This window comes from Macaca fascicularis, chromosome 7 (assembly GCF_037993035.2).
Source record: "Macaca fascicularis isolate 582-1 chromosome 7, T2T-MFA8v1.1".
In the NCBI taxonomy this organism is placed as follows: Eukaryota; Metazoa; Chordata; class Mammalia; order Primates; family Cercopithecidae; genus Macaca; species Macaca fascicularis.
The window spans coordinates 107,185,663-107,204,687 of NC_088381.1; the positions used below are offsets into that span (position 1 = coordinate 107,185,663).

At 36.2% G+C, this 19,025-nt stretch overlaps 1 protein-coding gene across 24 annotated transcripts in view; it reads left to right on the plus strand.

The window, feature by feature from the left end:
* The window catches only part of MIA2 (MIA SH3 domain ER export factor 2), a 117,753-nt gene extending 108,976 nt beyond the window's left edge, over positions 1–8,777 (plus strand). For 19 of the 24 annotated variants that reach the window (XR_012415742.1, XR_012415743.1, XM_015453731.3 and 16 more), the window contains 4 exons: positions 3,554–3,676; positions 5,804–5,862; positions 6,825–7,059; positions 8,175–8,730. Coding sequence is in view for 21 of the 24 variants with exons in the window: in XM_015453731.3 (XP_015309217.2) it covers positions 3,554–3,676; positions 5,804–5,862; positions 6,825–7,059; positions 8,175–8,341 (584 nt within the window). In the remaining 3 variants the exon portion in view is untranslated. Of the gene's footprint in view, positions 1–3,553; positions 3,677–5,803; positions 5,863–6,824; positions 7,060–8,174 lie in introns of all 24 variants that reach the window. The other 5 variants (XM_005561141.5, XM_005561143.5, XM_005561142.5 and 2 more) reach the window with 2 other exon arrangements.
* Positions 8,778–19,025: the final 10,248 nt, after the last annotated feature.

The following is a 19,025-nucleotide window of genomic DNA, read 5'->3' on the forward strand; positions in this document are numbered from 1 at the left end:
TCAAAACCACAATGAGATACCATCTCACACCAGTTAGAAAGGCAATCATTAAAATATTGGAAACAACAGGTGCTGGAGAGGATGTGGAGAAATAGGAACACTTACTTTTACACTGTTGGTGGGACTGTAAACTAGTTCAACCATTGTGGAAAACAGTGTGGCGATTACTCAAGGATCTAGAACTAGAGATACCATTTGACCCAGCCATCCCATTACTGAAGATATACCCAAAGGATTATAAGTCATGCTGCTATAAAGACACATGCACACGTATGTTTATTGTGGCACTATTCACAATAGCAAAGACTTGGAATCAACCCACATGTCCATCAGTGACAGACTGGATTAAGAAAATGTGGCACATGTACACCATGGAATACTATGTAGCCATAAAAAAGGATGAGTTTGTGTCCTTTGTAGGGACATGGATGCAGCTGGAAACCATCATTCTCAGCAAACTCTCTCAAGAACAGAAAACCAAATACTGCATGTTCTCACTCATAGGTGGGAATTGAACAATGAGATCACTTGGACACAGGAAGGGGAGCATCACACACCGGGTCCTATTGTGGGAAGGGGGGAGTGAGGAGGGATAGCATTAGGAGATATACCTAATGTAAATAACGAGTTAATGGGTGCAGCACACCAACATGGCACATGTATACATATGTAACAAACCTGCACGTTGTGCACATGTACCCTAGAACTTAAAGTATAATAATAACAATTAAAAAAATGGCCGGGCGCGGTGGCTCAAGCCTGTAATCCCAGCACTTTGGGAGGCCGAGACGGGCGGATCACGAGGTCAGGAGATCGAGACCATCCTGGCTAACACGGTGAAACCCCGTCTCTACTAAAAAATACAAAAAAAAAACTAGCCGGGCGAGGTGGCGGGCGCCTGTAGTCCCAGCTACTCGGGAGGCTGAGGCAGGAGAATGGCGTAAACCCGGGAGGCGGAGCTTGCAGTGAGCTGAGATCCGGCCACTGCACTCCAGCCTGGGCGGCAGAGCGAGACTCCGTCTCAAAAAAAAAAAAAAAAAAAAAAAAATTAAAGTTCTGTTTTATCAACTTTCCTTACCAGCCTTACATACTTGAATTCTTTCCATGTTAATATATAGAGAGTTTATTACCTTAATTGTGGTATGGTATTTCAGTATATAAGAAACCACAATATATTTATCCAGTTCCTGTTGGTGACCATTTAGAGTGTCTCCAATATTTCTCCATTACTAACAATGCTGCAGCTAACACGCTTTTTGTACATATGTTCTTTCAAGATTAGTCCAGGAAATGGAATTACTAGGTAATAGGATATGCACATTTTTGGTTTTATATTTAATTTTTTTTGTGGGGGGTGGGGTGTTGCTTTGTCGCCCAGGCTGGGGTGCAGTGGCGTGATCTTGACTCACTGCAATCTCCGCCTCCTGGGTTCAAGCGATTCTTGTGTCTCAGCCTCCCGAGTGGCTGGGATCACAGGCCTGTGCCATCACTCTTGGCTCATTTTTTTGTGTTTTTAGTAGAGATGGGATTTCACCATGTTGGCCAGGCCGGTCTCAAACTCTTGGCCTCAAGCAGTCCACCTGCCTTGGCCTCCCAAAGTGCTGGGATTACAGGCGTGAGCCACCATGCCTGGCCTGTTTTTGGTTTTAGTAGATATCTCCCCATCGTCCTCAACAGAAGCTGTGAATGAAGTATATGAGAGTAGCTTATTTCTGCAGTATAATCCTTAGTTTGCAAAACTGCTTCAGAATGCCCTGTACACTTATTCTCACTCCTTATTCATTTTTTTCTTATATTTTTTTTCCTTCCATTCTTTCTTTCTAATCATGTCTTCTATTATAAGGGTAGAATACTATTATAGAAAACAGAAGTTTGAAAGCAAAAAAGAAAGGGACCTTTCACGTCCTTCTTTTCTGTAGTTCAGTTCAGTCTTTGGTCATGTGCTTTCCACATAGCTGTATCTTATTACGTGTATATGTGTGTGTGTATATGTGCATATGAGGGTGTGTGTATATGTGTGTGTATATGTGTGTATATGTGTATGTGCATTTGACCAGAATACCCTTGATTACTTGTTCATCATTACTTTTCTTTCAGGGCAAGCTTTACTGCCTCTGACTCCTTTTCTGATTCCTGCAATCAGAAATAGATAGGCTGCCTCTTATATTATGTATATTTCCTTTTATTAAGACATTAATCACATTGTATTTATGTGTTTCTATCAGAATTAGACTGTAAGGGCAGGGTGTGTACCAAGAGCAACATTGTATTGTTTGTGCCTGACACATACTAGGCCTTGGTAAGATTTAAGGAATGAATTGCTTTTGCCAGTGGAGGGCACCATAGCCATGTAGTTTATAAAGTAGTACATTTGTAACAAAATTTTTTATTTCTGAGATTGCTGGTGTATGGGGATATAATTTAGAAGCAAAATAATGATGTAGTATCTTGAGACCTAGTTAAAAAAGAGTTGGTGTTCAGATTTCCTTATTTCACCCCCTCGTCCAACTCCACCATTTAATTAATCCTATGTTTGAAGTAGAAAGGGAAAACTGAGTTTAGATCTCAGTGGTTGGTACTGACCTTTTCTTTCATTAGGCTAACTCAAACCCGTTGAAACAGCTCCTCCCTAGGATTTTGAAAGGGAGTGTAAATGAGCCTTCAAACTATCTGGATCTTTCTCTCCTCAGTCACATTTCCCGACCTTTGGGAGCTCATTAAATATAATCTCTTCATTGACTCTGGTTGATGCCAGGTGGTTTCTTTGGTTTTGTGTAGGAGAGATGATGTGTCAGTGAGGTCCTCTGTAGTAGTAGAGATAGGGTTTCACCATGTTGGCCAGGCTGGTCTTGAACTCCTGACCTCAAGTGATCCACCCACTTCGGCCTCCCAAAGTGCTGGGATTACAGGTGTGAGCCACCATACCCATCTCTTTCCATTTGGTTTGGAATAGATACTAAATTCCAAAATGTCAATATTACTAAAAGTTTGACAGTGATGACCTCTGAATACTCTTTCTGCTTTGATGACAAATTATAACCTATTCTGATAAATTTCTTGCTGCGCTTATGTTTTTTCTCTTTACTTTTTCCCTATGTTAGTAGTTGTTTCCTGGGTCTTTTTTGATATATGGATGTATTTACTTCCATCCATTCTTAAAATGGAAAGTTAAATGAATTTATATATAATATATATAAATTATATAAACTATATGTATATAAATATATATTTATTTTTATACACATATAGTTTATCTAAACTATATATGTAGCTTATATATAGTTTATATATATAAACTAAATTCTGTTTTCACATGTTCTAATTTACACATAGTAATTGAAACTTTCAAAATTCAAAGTAGCAGATTATGCTTGTGTTTACTATAAAAGTTATTGCCTATAGTAAAATAGGCAATTCTTCTGAAATTGTCTACTATTGTCAACCAAGAAGATGAATTTAAGTTTTCGAATGCAGGTCAAAAGTCTTAAGTTCAATACATTAAACTTAAGTAAACTTGATTTATATTAAGACATTTAAAAAACTTATTTTCTAGGACAATCATATCCTGATTCAGCCCTTCCTCCACAAAGGCAAGACAGATTTTTTTCTAATTCTGGTAGACTGTCTGGACCAGCAGAACTCAGAAGTTTTAATATGCCTTCTTTGGATAAAATGGGTAAGAAGTACTTTGTGCTTTTCTTCTTTAAAAATGTTGGTGGCACACTAAAGAACTGGAAGTTAGAATAAAGACCAATATAATTGCTATCTCTAGTAGTTCCTAAGGCCAAAATCTCTTTCCTGAAAATGTCCTGGTTTTATGTTTCTTGTTATATTGTACACAGACATGGCATCCAAATATATGTTGGTGGGTTGGTTTGAGCACCATGGAAATAGGTTTACTCCATATACCTATGACGATAAATTTTTCTCTGCTCTATGACTAATTTTCTAATTTTTCTAGTCCACTTACATGTGTCCTGTTTAGTAATCAGGGAAATAAGCCAGGCAAATGTGAATGGATACATAAAAACCCACCAAACAATTTAGATGCATGCTCTGTTGATATTGTGATCAGTTATATTATTTAAACATTTCAAACTTAGATATAACTAACATATACTGAGCAATCTATTTGTCCGGCTCTCTTTTACTTAAACTACCTCATAGCAACCCATTAAAGTTGGGAAATAGATGTATGCAGTATATCAACCAGAAGTATATAACATTAAGAAAATAAATTTTTTTTTTAAAAGTTAAGATTTAAATGTATTGGTAAAAGGTTTCCTAAGGAAAGGAAATATATTTATATTTTATTAAATATATATGTGTATATATTAACATATATAATATGTACATAATTTAAAAAATAATATTGATTTTCTGAAATAGTAAACTATATAGTATAGCTGGGACTACAGGTGTGCACCACCACACATGGCTAATTTTTTGTAGAGATGAGGTTTTTACATGTTGTTGAGGCTGGTCTTGAACTCCTGGGCTCAAGCAATTCACCTGCCTTGGCCTCCCAAAGTGCTGGGATTACAGGTGTGAGACACCTTGCCCAGCCTAGAAAGTCAGTATTTTATTTTATTTTTTTTATTATTATTTTTGAGACAGAGTCTCTGTTGCCCAGGCTGGAATGCAGTAGTGCCATCTTGGCTCCACTGCAACCTCCACCTCCTGGGTTCAAGCGATTCTCGTGCATCAGCCTCCCAAGTAGCTGGGACTACAGACACCCATCACCATGCCCAGCTAATTTTTTGTATTTTTAGTAGAGATGGGGTTTCACCATGTTGGCCAGGCTGGTCTCGAACTCCTGACCCCAAGTAATCCACCCTCTTTGGCCTTCCAAAATGCTGGGATTATAGGCATGAGCCACTGTGTCTGGCCAAAAATCAGGTTGTAAAAGTAACAAGCAAAGAAAGCAGTCCCAAGGTCCTTACAGAATTATAATGAATTCTTTCTGTTTGGCTTTAGAAATTGTTTTCCCCCATTAAATCAGGTTTAATGGAATGAAAGTAATGGGTGATTAAACATCCATTTCTACACTATTTAAAAATTTTTACATTTGCCCATTTTTTAATACTGGTTGACCAGTACCTAATATGGCATAATAATATTTAAGTGCTACCGTTTGTAGTTGAATGTTGTCAAGCACAAGTGAAAAATGACTAGTAAGACAAGGACATTTATAACTGGCTGAAGTCATGGACTTTGGAGTCTAGTTAATTGGGGAAGGAAGTGAGGGAGGAAACTCAGTGGTCAGAAGCATCAGTGACTTCTAAGGACAGATGTTGTGAGAATAAATGAGAAAGCTACAAGAGAGAGGTAGTTATGGTCAGAGAGGATTGCATTTCTTGATGATAACAAAGTTCAGGAACATTTATTTAGGAACAGTAGCTAAATTCCAGTGGCTAGTCTCTCTTACTTAATGCAGGAATAAGGACAGAAGGAAGAAGGGGAGGAAGGAGAAGAGGATAGGAGGGAAAAATAAAAGGAGGGAGGGGGAAAAGAAGGAAGGAGGGAGATGCTTCCTCCCAGATGTCTTCTTAGTATGCTGCTCCAGCAGGATTGCTGAGGAACTAGCCAGAGAAATCACTGCCACATGCCATCATAGAACTCTGAGTCTGCCAGAATTTCTAGGGACCTCAATCTGTTCTTATGGCTGCAATATACAATATTGGTGTCCAAATGGTTTATGTGCCAACAAGGGGAGTGGGAAAATACCAATTTTGTGATCTGGAATACTCTAGGAATAAAGTGGTAAATCATGTACTTTTCATAGTTTAACTTTTATGTCTAGATGGGTCAATGCCTTCAGAAATGGAATCCAGTAGAAATGATACCAAAGATGATCTTGGTGTAAGTATTGAAAGAGTGGAATTGTATCCATGTATTCAACAGCCTTCTTTTTTTTTTTGAAATGGAGTTTCACTGTTGTTGCCCAGGCTGGAGTGCAGTGATGCTATCTCGGCTCACTGTAAGCCGGGTTCAAGCAGTTCTCCTGCCTCAGCCTCCTGAATAGCTGGGACTACAGGTGCGTGCGACCACACCCAACTAATTTTTGTATATTTAGTAGAGACAGAGTGTCACCAGGCTGGTCTTGAACTCCTGACCTCAGATGATCTGCCCGCCTCGGCCTCCCAAAGTGCTGGGATTACAGGTGTGAGCTACTGTGCCTGGCCCTGAGCCACCGCGCCTGGCCTGAGCCTTCCAATCTCATGGTTTACTAGAATAGAAATAACAGCTAATAGTCTAGCTTTTGATATAAAGCTGATTTTTTCTTTTTGATTAATATACTTTCTACTTAGCATTAAAGCTGTTTCTTTTGTAGATGGTAACCTGTGGTGATAAAATACAATTTGCAGACTAGGAGTTTGAGTTATTTTAGTAGTTAAACAAGATTTTAGTTCCCCTCGCCCTTGGATTTTTATTTGAATATTTTAAAATATTTTTTTTTATTAAGATAATGTTTTTTTTGAAAATATAAACATAGACATCTTGCTTTTTCTTTTTTTCCAGTATATATTTGATAAAATAATATATATTTTGGTGCTCTTGGGTTATATTTCTGTTTTATCTTTAGACAGACTATTACTTTGTTGGTTAAAGCTGTTTTCTGTTGACTTAATAAAATATTTGTGATAACTAAAATGTGATAGCTAATAGATTAATGTGGAAAGCTGTTTGAATCTTTCTTTAGAGCTTTCTAAGACTATCATGGAATGCTTTCTGTCTAGATGGTTTCTTTTAAGCCTGAGATTTTAAGGAAAACAATTGCAAATTTGCTGTTTTAGTGACTGCTATATGTCAATTTGTTGTAGAATTTAAATGTGCCTGATTCATCTCTCCCTGCTGAAAATGAAGCAACTGGACCTGGCTTTGTTCCTCCACCTCTTGCTCCAATCAGAGGTCCATTGTTTCCAGTGGATACAAGGGGCCCATTCTTGAGAAGAGGACCTCCTTTCCCTGCACCTCCTCCAGGAGCCATGTTTGGAACTTCTCGAGATTATTTTCCACCAAGGGATTTCCCAGGTCCACCACATGCTCCATTTGCAAGTATGCTTTTTTAAACTTTTTTTTTTAAAGCTCAATATGTGTTTTATTAATCAGAGATTTAATTTTACTATCTGTTAATGTAGTAACACAGTGGAGGAAACATTTTTCTAGCATTCTGTGAGTGTACCATTACTTTTCCGAATTGGGAAGGCAGCCAGCCATAAGTGGACTATAATGAGGTTTCACCTTGATTCAGCTTAATAATATGGAATTATTTCTGTATTTTGGTAGTCAAGAAAATAATTGACTTTTTGCAGGTCTTATGATAAAACTAAAATCATCTGTACCTTATCTGGTAGCAACTGGTCATTTTGGCACTTAGTGAAAATAATTAAAACTTATATTCTAGCATTACAATTACTGGCTATTTTTTAGTCCTTTTCATAAGTTGTTCTGATGTAGTCCTACTTATTTAAAATTTAAAATGTATTTAATATGTTTGACCTAATTTTTGGATTTATTGAATTCTTTTAAAGCTTCACATAAGAAAAAGGGAATAATACATTGCTTTTATATTCATACTTTACTGTTTTGAACTATAAGGTTCTGCAGAATAAATAAGTGGTTACCAAATACTAGGCTTTTCCTATGAATGTCTCATATAGTCATTCCTTTCCTTATTTCTCCTCTCTTTTTAAAGTTAAAGGTGAATTAAAATGAATTTTGTTTGGGGGAATTTTAAGGTGGCCTTTGATATTACTGGAAATGTTTCAGTATAATATCAAATCAGAGTCGGGAATCACTGATATGAATTTTAAGTTTGGTGAAAATATTACATGAAAATGTTTTTTGAGAAGGACTTTGATAATGAAAGATAAAAATGTTATTTTTACAGTAAGTTTTATATATTTTGAAATAATTCCTCTTTTTTTAAAAACAGGTGTTAAGATAGGACAAAAATTACATAAAAAATTAATGATATTTCCTTTAATCTTCTGTATTGGAAGAGGTACATTTTTCTCAATGTAAAAAGTAATTTGTTAGATGAAGTAATTATCTGGTGTCAATTTTCAAAGAAAAGAATAGGTAATGGAACTTATAAACTTAATGATTTATTAGGGCACAGTACAGGTTCTTAAAGTTAAAAAATGTCTTTTACCAATCTCTTTGAACAGTGAGAAATGTCTATCCACCGAGGGGTTTTCCTCCTTACCTTCCCCCAAGACCTGGATTTTTCCCCCCACCCCCACATTCTGAAGGTAGAAGTGAGTTCCCTTCAGGGTTGATTCCGCCTTCAAATGAGCCTGCTACTGAACATCCAGAACCACAGCAAGAAACCTGACAATATTTTTGCTCTCTTCAAAAGTAATTTTGACTGATCTAATTTCCAGTTTAAGTAACTGCTGTTACTTAAGTGATTACACTTTTGCTCAAATTGAAGCTTAATGGAATTACAGTTCTCAGGATAGTATTTTGTAAATAAAGATGATTTAAATATGAATCTTATGAGTAAATTATTTCCATTTTATTTTATTCTAGATGGTATAACTATTTTAATTTGATTGATCCACTATTACATAAACAATAGTGGGAGTTTTATATATGTAATCTTGCAGGTGGGGAGGCTTTAAATTCTAAAGGCTATGTCTTTATGCCAAGAACTGTATTTACTGTGGTTGTAGACAAATGTGAAAGTAACTTTATGCTTAAATAAATTTTAGTTGATTTAAAGATTTGTTTGGCATTGATAATAATAAAATCAGCTAGTTTTTCTATAAGTTTGACTCTATTAATTAACTTTTTTCCTTTTACCAATAACTTTGAGGTGCAAAACTCAAACTTATATGGGTCTTTCATGTTCAGTTATGTTATGACAAATGTGCCCTCTTTCTTGTAAATAGACATGAGTGGCCCAAAGCAACAAATTAATACACTCTTAAAAGTCAAAATTGATTATATTTTAAAGAAAACTGGATATTATCTAATGATCAGTTGTAGACTTTTGATCTTCTTATTCACTGAATTTCTTGCACAGTTTCTTTATTGCTTTCCCTGCCCCCCCACCCCACTCTTCTTTTGTAATGTATTTACTATTTTCTGTGGGGAATATTGAGATTTACTACAGGATAACTGTAGTGAGTGATGTGTCATCATTTTGCGCTTTGGACTCAATAGCTTTAGTGTTTCCCTAAATCAGGTTTGTAGGTCATTTTAGGCTTCTTGCACATTAATATGATTATGGAGGAAAGGCAGTGAGGCATAGCTAATAAACATCACAATACTTATGTTGACCAGTTGGTTGTTATAGTATTAGACTTTTTTTTCAGTGCCAAAAGCTAGAAGATTAAATATTCTTGAATAAAAGCAGTGATACATTTGTAATTGGAACACTTCCCGCCAGCATTTCCCCAGGTGTTCTTTGGAACACTGACCTTGTGAAGTATTTTTGCTCCCTTTCTGTTCTAACCCTTACCTCAAAAAAAAAAAAAAAAAAAGAAAAAAGAAAAAAGGCTAAAAAGAAATACTGGAAGTGAAATGAATGCTTGATTAAAATACTAAGTAAAATGAGGACTGTGGAAATGTCATTACATTTCGTGCTTACCGTGGTCTGAATGTGTTCCCCAAAATTCTTATGTTGAAATACTAACCCCCAAGGTGATGTGTTAGAAAGTAGCCTTTTGGGAGGTGATTAAGTCATGGGGGTGGAACCTTCATGAATGGGATTTGTGCCCTTATAAAAGAGGCTCAAGGGAGCTTGTTCACCCCTTCAACCTTGTAGGAGTATGCAGCAAGAAGGTTCCATCTCTGAGATAGGGAGCTAGAAACCTCACCGGAATCCAAATCTGAGAATGCCTGATCTTGGATTCTCACCCTCCAGAATTGTGAGAAATAAATTTCTTTTGTTTAAAAGCTGCCCAGTTTATAGTGTTTTATAATAGCAGCCTAAGTGGACTAACACAGTGATTAAAAGATTTCAGAGGAAACAAAAGATTTTTAAAAGTATTAATTTTTAATTATTTATTATTATGTTTTAGAGAACAAGGTCTCACTATATTGCCCAGGTAGGTCTCAAGCTCCTGGGGCTCAAGCTATCCTGCTGCCCCTGCCTCCCTAAGTGCTGGGATTCCAGGTGTGAGCCACCATGCCCAACCACTTTTCAAATTAATTAATTAATTAATTAATTAGAGGCAGAGTCTTGCTCCGTTGCCCAGGCTGGAGTACAAGTGGCACTATTATAGCTCACTGCAGCCTCTATCTCCTGGGCTCAAGGGATCCTCCTACTTCAGCCTCCCAACATGCTGGGATTACAGGCATAAGCAACCACACCTGACTGAAGACTGTTTTTTAAGTTGGAAAGTGAAAGAAGTAGGACAGAAGTTACACAGAATATTCCAATTAAATTAATTTTTTAATAAAATAATATTTGAGGATAAACAGTCAGTTTTCTCCATTTATTCCTTATTCCCAGCTATATTTTCTGGATAGTTTGTTTTTAGACAATTTAAAATTGTTTAAAATGTAAAACAAATTCTTTTTCCTTTATTCTGGTGATTCTAGAATTTTAGGAGATATGCTTATACCTCTAATTCCTGATTTATCAACTGAACTTACTAAATATATTATTTGTGAACTGATTTCTTGAGATGAATATTTAGATTCAACACACTTGTACTGTTTTTGTTTCCATTTTTCTTTCCTCATGTTTGATATTTATCAAAATTAAAGTTTTTGTTACCGTTGTAATTTTAATATATTTAAACCTCTGTTAGCACCCCTTCTTTTATTCCATCTTCCTTCTCCCCTACCCTGGCTAATATCCTCATTTCTATTAGCTGTACATTTATATTTTCAAATTTTCTAATAATTATGTTATGCCTACAAGTATAATCTATCTTCAGTACTTGGTTCATAGTTGATCTAAGATTTGAAAAGCAATGAGTAGCATTTACATTACTATAATTATTTAAATACTGTTCACCATTAGGCCTAATAATGTACTCAGTTTATATATATATATATATATATATATATATATATATATATATTTTTTTTTTTTTTTAATCACAGAATCTTGCTCTGTCGCTCAGGCTGGAGTGCAGTGGCGCGATCTTGGCTCACTGCAACCTCTGCCTCCCGGGTTCATGCTGTTTTCTTGCCTTAGCCTCCAGAGTAGCTGGGACTACAGGCGCCCGCCACTATGCCCAGCTAAATTTTTTTGTATTTTTATTAGAGACGGGGTTTCACCGTGTTAGCCAGGATGGTCTCGATCTCCTGAGCTCATGATCCGCCCGCCTCAGCCTCCCAAAGTGCTGGGATTACAGGCGTGAGCCACTGCGCCTGGCCAGTTTATATTTCTTTCTCAGTAAATCCAGTGTTATAATTCCTGAGTCACTCAGAAGGGAATGTTCTTAAACATCAAAGTCAAATGACCGATTTTTTTCTTACCTTTTATTCTTCCCTCATTTGGCAGTAATAGGCTAATGATACATTGTAGTTTCCTTTATACTTAGGCCAGGTATACAATTTCCCCTTCTTACTGTTCTGGTGAATTTTCTTCTCCTTTTTTGTCTCCTCATATTTACCTTTGTTATATCCTGATTTAAAAAAATTCAATATTGTTTTTGACTTTTTTTTTTTTTGGTTGAATACTTTCATCATGGAGGCCTGCTATAAACCATACTGGTTGCTCTCTTGGGCTGTGAACAGAGCCTGCCTTTTTACTGATTTCTTGGGATTGCTTCTGTGTTCCATGTGAATCATCTACCTTGGTGTTTTTATTTCTTTATTTTATTTTATTTTATTTATTTTGTCTTTGGTTTTGTTGGAATTCACTCTCAAGTAAAATCCTAAGAAAGAATTTATGCAATATAAAATGTGAATCCTTTGATGTCTGAAAATCTCAATTCCCCTTCTTCCTTTTATTGATGTTAGTTTATCAGGGTATGAAATTGTAGGTCAGAATTTGGAGTATAGTCACCCCTTTGGTATCTCGGGGGAATTGGTTCCAGGACCCCCACAGATACCAAAATCCATGGATGCTCAGGTCTCTTATATAAAATGGCTTAGTATTTGCCTATAACTGCGCTTCTTCCCATATATTTTAAATCATGTCTAGTTTACTTATTAATGCTATATACATAGTTATTCTACTCTATTTTTAAATTACATTTTTAAGGTTATTTAAATTGACTGGAAGTGTGTATGTTGTATACAGAATGATATTTTGAAGTATGTATGCTTGTAGAATGGCTAAGTTGAGCTAGTTAACATATATATTACCTTGGATGCTTATTTTTTATATTGAGAATATTTCAAATTTAAACTTTTAGTGGTTTTTCAAATATTAAGATATTGTTATTAGGGTCTTCAAATTGTGCAATAGATCTCTTGAACTTATTCCTACTGCCTGACTGAAATTTTGTATCCTTTGACCTGTATCTCCCCAGTCCCCCTTCACCCCACCCCTATCCTCTTCCACTGTTTCTTTTTCTTTTATTGGCACACAATATTTTACATATTAATGAGGTATATGTGAGTGTTACTTGCATAGACTGTGTAATGATCAAGTCAGGGTATTTGGGGGTATCTATCATCTTGAATATTTGTCATTTCTGTACATATGGTATCATTTCAAGTCCTCTTTTGTAATTACTTTGAAATATATAAAATATTGTTACTAAGTATCATCACTATCAAAATTACCAAAGATAGGAATTTATTTCATCTAACTGTATGTTTGTACCCATAACCAACTTCTCTTCATGTTCCCCTCACACCCATCAACCCTTCCAGTCTGATATCTATCATTATGTTCTCTGTGTACATGAGATTAAGTTTTTTAGCTCCCACATATGAGTGAGAACATGTGGTATTTATCTTTCTGTACCAGGCTTATTTCACTTAATTTAATGAACTTCAGTTCCATTCGTGTTGCTGTAAATGTTGTGATTTCATTTTTTATGACTGAATAGTATTCCATTGTGTATATATACCACATTTTCTTAATTTGTGTGTCCGTTGATAGACACTTGGGTTGATGATGTATCTTTGCTATTGTCAATAGTGCTGTGATAAATACACAAGTGCAGACATTCCTTTGATATACTGATTTCTTTTCCTTTTTATAAAGACCCAGTTAGTGGCATTGCTGGATCATACAGTAGTTCTATTTTTAGTCATCTGAGAAATCTCCATAGTCTTTGCCATAGTGGTTATACTAATTTACATTCCTACCAACAGTGTATAAAAGTTCCTTTTTCTCCAGATCCTCTGCAGCGTGTTTTTTTTGGTCTTATTAATAGCCATTTTGGCAGGGCGTGGTGGCTCATGCCTATAATCCCAGCACTTTGGGAGGTTAAGGATGAGCTCAGGAGTTGGAGACCAGCATGGCCAACATGATGAAACCCTGTCTCTACTAAAAATACAGAAATTATCCGGGCATGGTGGTGCATGCCTGTAGTCCTAGCTGCTCGGGAGGCTGAGGGATAAGAATCACTTGAACCTGGGAGGCAGAGGTTGCAGTGTGCCACTGCACTCCAGCCTGGGCAATAGAGCTGTCTCCAAAAGAAAGCCATTCTAACGGTGGTAAGATGATATCTCACTGTGGTTTTGATTACATTTCCCTGATGATTCGTGAGGTTGAACATTTTTTCATATACCTGTTGGCCATTTGTATATCTTTCAGAATGTGAATTCATGTCCTTTGCCCATGTTTTAATGTTTTTTATTTTTTGGTTTTTCTTTTTTTGGTTGTTGTGTTTTCTTTTTGAACCATTGAGTGCCTTGTGTATTCTTGTGTGTTCTTTATATTAGTCCTTTGTTGAATGAATAGTTTGCGTGTATTTTCTCCTATTCAACCAGTTGTCTCTTAATTGTTGATTGTTTCCTTCTGCCCTTCTGCTGTGCAGAAGCCTGTTAGTTTAATATAGTCCCATCTGTCCATTTTTGTTTTCGTTATCTGTGCTTTTGAAGTCTTAACCATAAAATCTTTGCCTAGACCAATGTCCTATAGTGTTCCCCTTATATTTTCTTCTAGTACTTTTATAGTTTTAGGCCTTATGTTTAGGTGTTTAATCCATCTTGAGTTTAATACATACGGTGAGAGATAAGGGTCTAGTTTCATTCTTCTGCATACGGATATCCAGTTTTCCCAACTCGATTTATTGAGAGTGTTCTTTCCTCCAATGTATGTTCTTGGAAACTCATTGAAAATCAGTTGGCTGTAAATACATGGATTTATTTTGGGGTTCTCTGTTTTATTTGTCTGTGTGTCTATTTTTATACCAATATTATGCTGTTTTGGTTACTACAGCCTTGTAATATATTTTGAAGTCAGATAATGTGATGCCTCCGCCTTTATTCTTCTTGTTCAGGATTGCTTTGGCTAGTTCTGGCTCTTTATTGGTTTCATATGAATTTTAGGATTGTTTTTCTATTTCTGTGAAAAATTGTGTTGGTATTTTGATAGCCATTGCATCGAATTTATAGATTGCTTTAGGTAGTGTGGACATTTTAACAATATTAATAATTCCAATCCCATGATGGTGGGATGGGATCTTTCTGTTTATAGCCTCTTTAACTTCTTTTATCAGTGTTTTGTAGTTTTCCCTGTGAAGGCCTTTCACCTCCTTGTTTAAATTTATTCTTTGGTGTTTTACTTTTTTCTTTGTGGCTATTGTAAATGGGATTTCCTTCTTGATATCTTTTTCAGCTATTTCATTCATTGGTGTTTACAAACACTACTGATTTTTAAATGTTGATTTTGTATCTTGCAACTTTGCTAAATTTGTTTTTTAGATCTTAAGAGTTTGTGTGTGTGTGTGTGTGTGTGTGTGTGGGTGGGTGGAGTCTTTGGGTTTTTCTAAACATAAGATCATTTCATCTGCAGAGAGGGATGATTTGACCTCCCTGTTTCCAAGTTAGATGTCTTTCTCTTGCCTGATTGCTCTGAGTAGGACTTTTAGGACTATGTGTGTGTGTGTGTGTTTTTTGTTTTTTTCTGAGACAGAGTTTTGCTCTTGTTGCCCAAGCTGGAGTGCAATGACAACATCTTGACTCACTGCAACCTCCGCCTCCTGGGTTCAAGCAATTCTCCTGTCTCAGCCTCGTGAGTAGCTGGGATTACAGATGTTCACCATCACGCCCAGCGAATTTTTTGTATTTTTAGTGGAAATAGGGTTTCACCATATTAGGCTGGTCTCGAACTCCTGACCTCAGGTGATCCTCCTGCCTTGGCCTCATAAAGTGCTGGGATTACAGATTTGAGCCACTGCACCTGGCCTTTTACTACTGTATTTGATAGGAATCATAAAAGTGTCTCATTCCAGTTCTTAGAGGGAAGGTTTTCAGTTTCATTTTGGTATGATGTTAGCTGTGGGTCTGTCAGAAATGGTCTTTATGATGTTGAAGAATATTCTTTCTATATTTAGTTTTTTGAGTGTTTTTTATCATAAAGAGATGTTTAATTTTATCTGCATCTATTGAGGTGATCTGTTTTTTGTCCTTCATTCTGTTCATATGATGTATCACATTTATTGATTTGCATATGTTGAACCATCCTTTTATCTGGGATAAAACCCACTTGAATATAGTTTATTACTTTTTGATGTGATTTTTGATTCAGTTTGCTAGTATTAGTATTTGTTGAGGATTTTTACGTCCATACTCATCAGAGATATTGGCCTATAGTTTTATTTTTTTGTTGTGTTTTTGTCTGGTTTTGGTATCAGAATAATGCTGACCTTATAGAAGGAAGTTAGGGAGAATTTCCGTCTCTTCAGTTCTTTTGGGAATAGTTAGAGGAGAATTGGTGTTAATTCTTTATCAGTTTGCTAGAATTTGGCAGTAAAGCTGTCTCATTCTGGGCTTTTCTCTGTTTGGAGACTTTTTATTACTGATTTAATTTTGGTACTTGTTATTGGTCTGTCCAGGTTTTTGCTTTCTTTCTCATTCAACCTTGGTAGATTGTATTTGTCTAGAATTTATCCATTTCCTCTAGTTTTTTCAGTTGGTCAGCATATTGTTCATAATAGCCTCTGACATTCTGTGCTATCAGTTGTAATTTCTCCTTTTTCATTTCTGATTTCTTTATTTGGGTCTTCTTTTTTTTCTTGGTTAGTCTAGCTAGCAGTTTATCAATTTTATCTTTTCAAATACCCAACTTTTTGTTTCGCTAAACTTTGTAATGTTTTTCTAGTCTCTGTTTTGTTTGGTTCTGCTCTGATCTTTATTATTTATTTCCTTCTGATTTTGGGTTTGATTTGTTCTTGCTTTTCTGTTTCCTTGAGGTGCATTGTTAGATTATTTGAACTTTTTCTACTTCTTTTATGTAGATGTCTTTTGCTATAAAATTCCCTCTCAGCACTGCTTTTGTTGTATTACATGGGGTTTGATGTGTTGTGTTTCTGTTTTCACTTGTTTTAAGAAACTTTTTTATTTCCTTCTTAATTTCTACGTTGACCCAGTGGTCTGTCATTCAGTAACATATCATTTAATTTCCATGTATTTGTATAGTTTCCAAAGTTCCTTTTCAAAGTTTCCATGTATTTGTATAGTTTCCAATCAAAGTATTATTGATTTCTAGTTTTATCCCATTGTGTTCTGATAAGATATTTGGTATGATTTCAAGTATTTTAAATTTGTGGCCTAACATATGGTATAACCTGGAGAATATTCTATGCCAGTGAGAAGAATGTGTATTCTACAACTGCTGGATAAGATTTTCTGTAAATAGTCTGTTAGGTCTGTTTGGTCTAAGGTACAGTTTACGTCTTAATGTTTCTGGCCAGGTGCTGTGGCTCACACCTGTAATCCCAGCACTGTGGGAGGTTTTCTTGAGACCAGGAGTTGGAGACCAGCCTGGCCAACATGGCAAAATCCTGTCTCTACAAAAAATACAAAAATTAGCTGGGCGTGGTAGAATGTGTCTGTAGTTCCAGCTACTCATAGGCTGAGGCATGAGAATCACTTGAGCCTGGGAGGTGGAGGTTGCAGTGAGCTGAGATTGTGCCTTTGTTCTTCAGCCTAGGTGACATAGCGAGACCCTGTCTCAAAAAAAAAAAAAAAAAAAAAATTGATGTTTCTTTGTTAATTTTCTGTCTGGATGATCTGTCTGATGCTGGGAGAGCAATGTTTTGTTTAAGTCTGTAACTCTTATTGCATTGGAGTCTGTCTCTCCCTTTGGATCTAATAATTATTTGCTTCAGGTATTTCTTCTAGGTGCTTCATTGTTGGGTGCATATGTATTTAGATTTGTTATAATCTCTTGCTGAATTGATTCCTTTATTGTTTTGTGATGCTATTCTTTGCCTCTGTATACTGTTATTTGACTTAAAGTCTGTTTTATCTCATGTAAGTACTCTTGCTTGCTTTTGGTTTCTCTTAACATGGAGTATCTTTTTCCAGCTTAAAGAGCTGAAAAGTAAAGCTTTCAGTCTATGTGTCTTTACAGGTGATATGATTTTCTTGTAGACAGTATATAGTTGGGTTCTGGTTTTTAACTCATTCAGCCATTCTATACCTTTTAAGCAGAAAGTTTAATCTCTCTATGTTCTAGGTCATTGTTCATATGTGGTAAACTTATTTTTGGCATTTAAAAAATTGTCTTCTGGGGCCGGGTACGGTGGCTCATGCCTGTAATCCCAACACTTTGGGAGTCTGAGGAGGGTGGATAACAAGGTGAAGAGATCGAGACCATCCTGGCCAACATGGTGAAACCCTATCTCGACTAAAAATACAAAAATTAACTGGGTTTGGTGGCTCACGCCTGTAGTCCCAGCTACTTGGGAGACTGAGGCAGGAGAATCGCTTGAACCCGGGAGGCAGAGGTTGCAGTGAGCCAACATCATCGCGCTGCTGCACTCCAGCCTGGGGACAGAGTGAGACTCTCAAAAAAAAATGTTTTCTGGTTATTTTGTATATCTCATGTTTCTTTCTCTCTTGTTTATTGTAGTTTGTTGGTTTTTTTTTTTTTGTAGTGGTAACATTTGAATCCTTTTTGTTCCTTATTTGTATTTGCTTTACCAGTAAGTTTTATACTTTTGTGTTTTCATGCTGATAGGTATTATCCTTTACCTTCCATGTATAGGACTCCCTTAAGCATTTCTTGTAGGTCTGTTCTAGTGGTGATAAATTTTCTCAGTTAGTCTTTCCCTTAATTTACGAAGGAATACTTTACTGGGTATAGTATTCTTGGCTGATAGTTTTTTTTTTTTTTTTTGAGCACTGCAAATATATCACCTCATTGTCTCCTGGGCTACAAAGTTTCTGCTGAGAAATCTGTGGTTATTTGGATGGGGATTCCCTTTTATGTTACTAGATTTATTTTTTCTTATTGTTCTTGGAATCCTCTCTTTGTTTTTAACTTTAAACATTTGACTGTAATGTGCTGTGGAGAACACCTTTTTGGGTTTTACATATTTGGAATCTCTGAATTTACTGTATCTGGATGTTTAAGTGTCTTGTTTTATGTGAGAACATTTCAGCCCTTATTTTATTAAATAGGTTTTAGGTTTTCTTTTTCTTTTTTTTTAAATAATTTTTTTTTTTTGAGATGGAGTCTCATTGTGTTGCACAGGCTGGAGTGCAGTGGCATGATCTTAGTTCACTGCAACTTCCACCTCCCAGGTTCAAGCAATCCTCCTGCCTCAGTCCCCCAAGTAGCTGGGATTACAGGCATGTGCCACCACGCCTGGCTAATTTTTGTATCTTTAGTAGAGATGGGATTTCACCATGTTGCCCAGGTTGATCTCGAACTTCTGACCTCAAGTAATCTGCCTGCCTCAGCCTCCCAAAGTGGTACAGGCATGAGCCACTGCACCTGGCCATTAAATAGGTTTTCGGTGCCTTTAACCTTCTCTTCATTTTTCTGGAACACCCAGCATTCAAATATTTGGTTACAGTATGGTGCTCTGTATGTCACATAGGCTTTGTTCATTCTTACTATTTTTTCTTTTTTTTGCATGTGTGTGTTACTGAGTTATTTCAAAAGGCCTAGGTTTAGATTCTGAAATTCTTTCCTCTGGTTA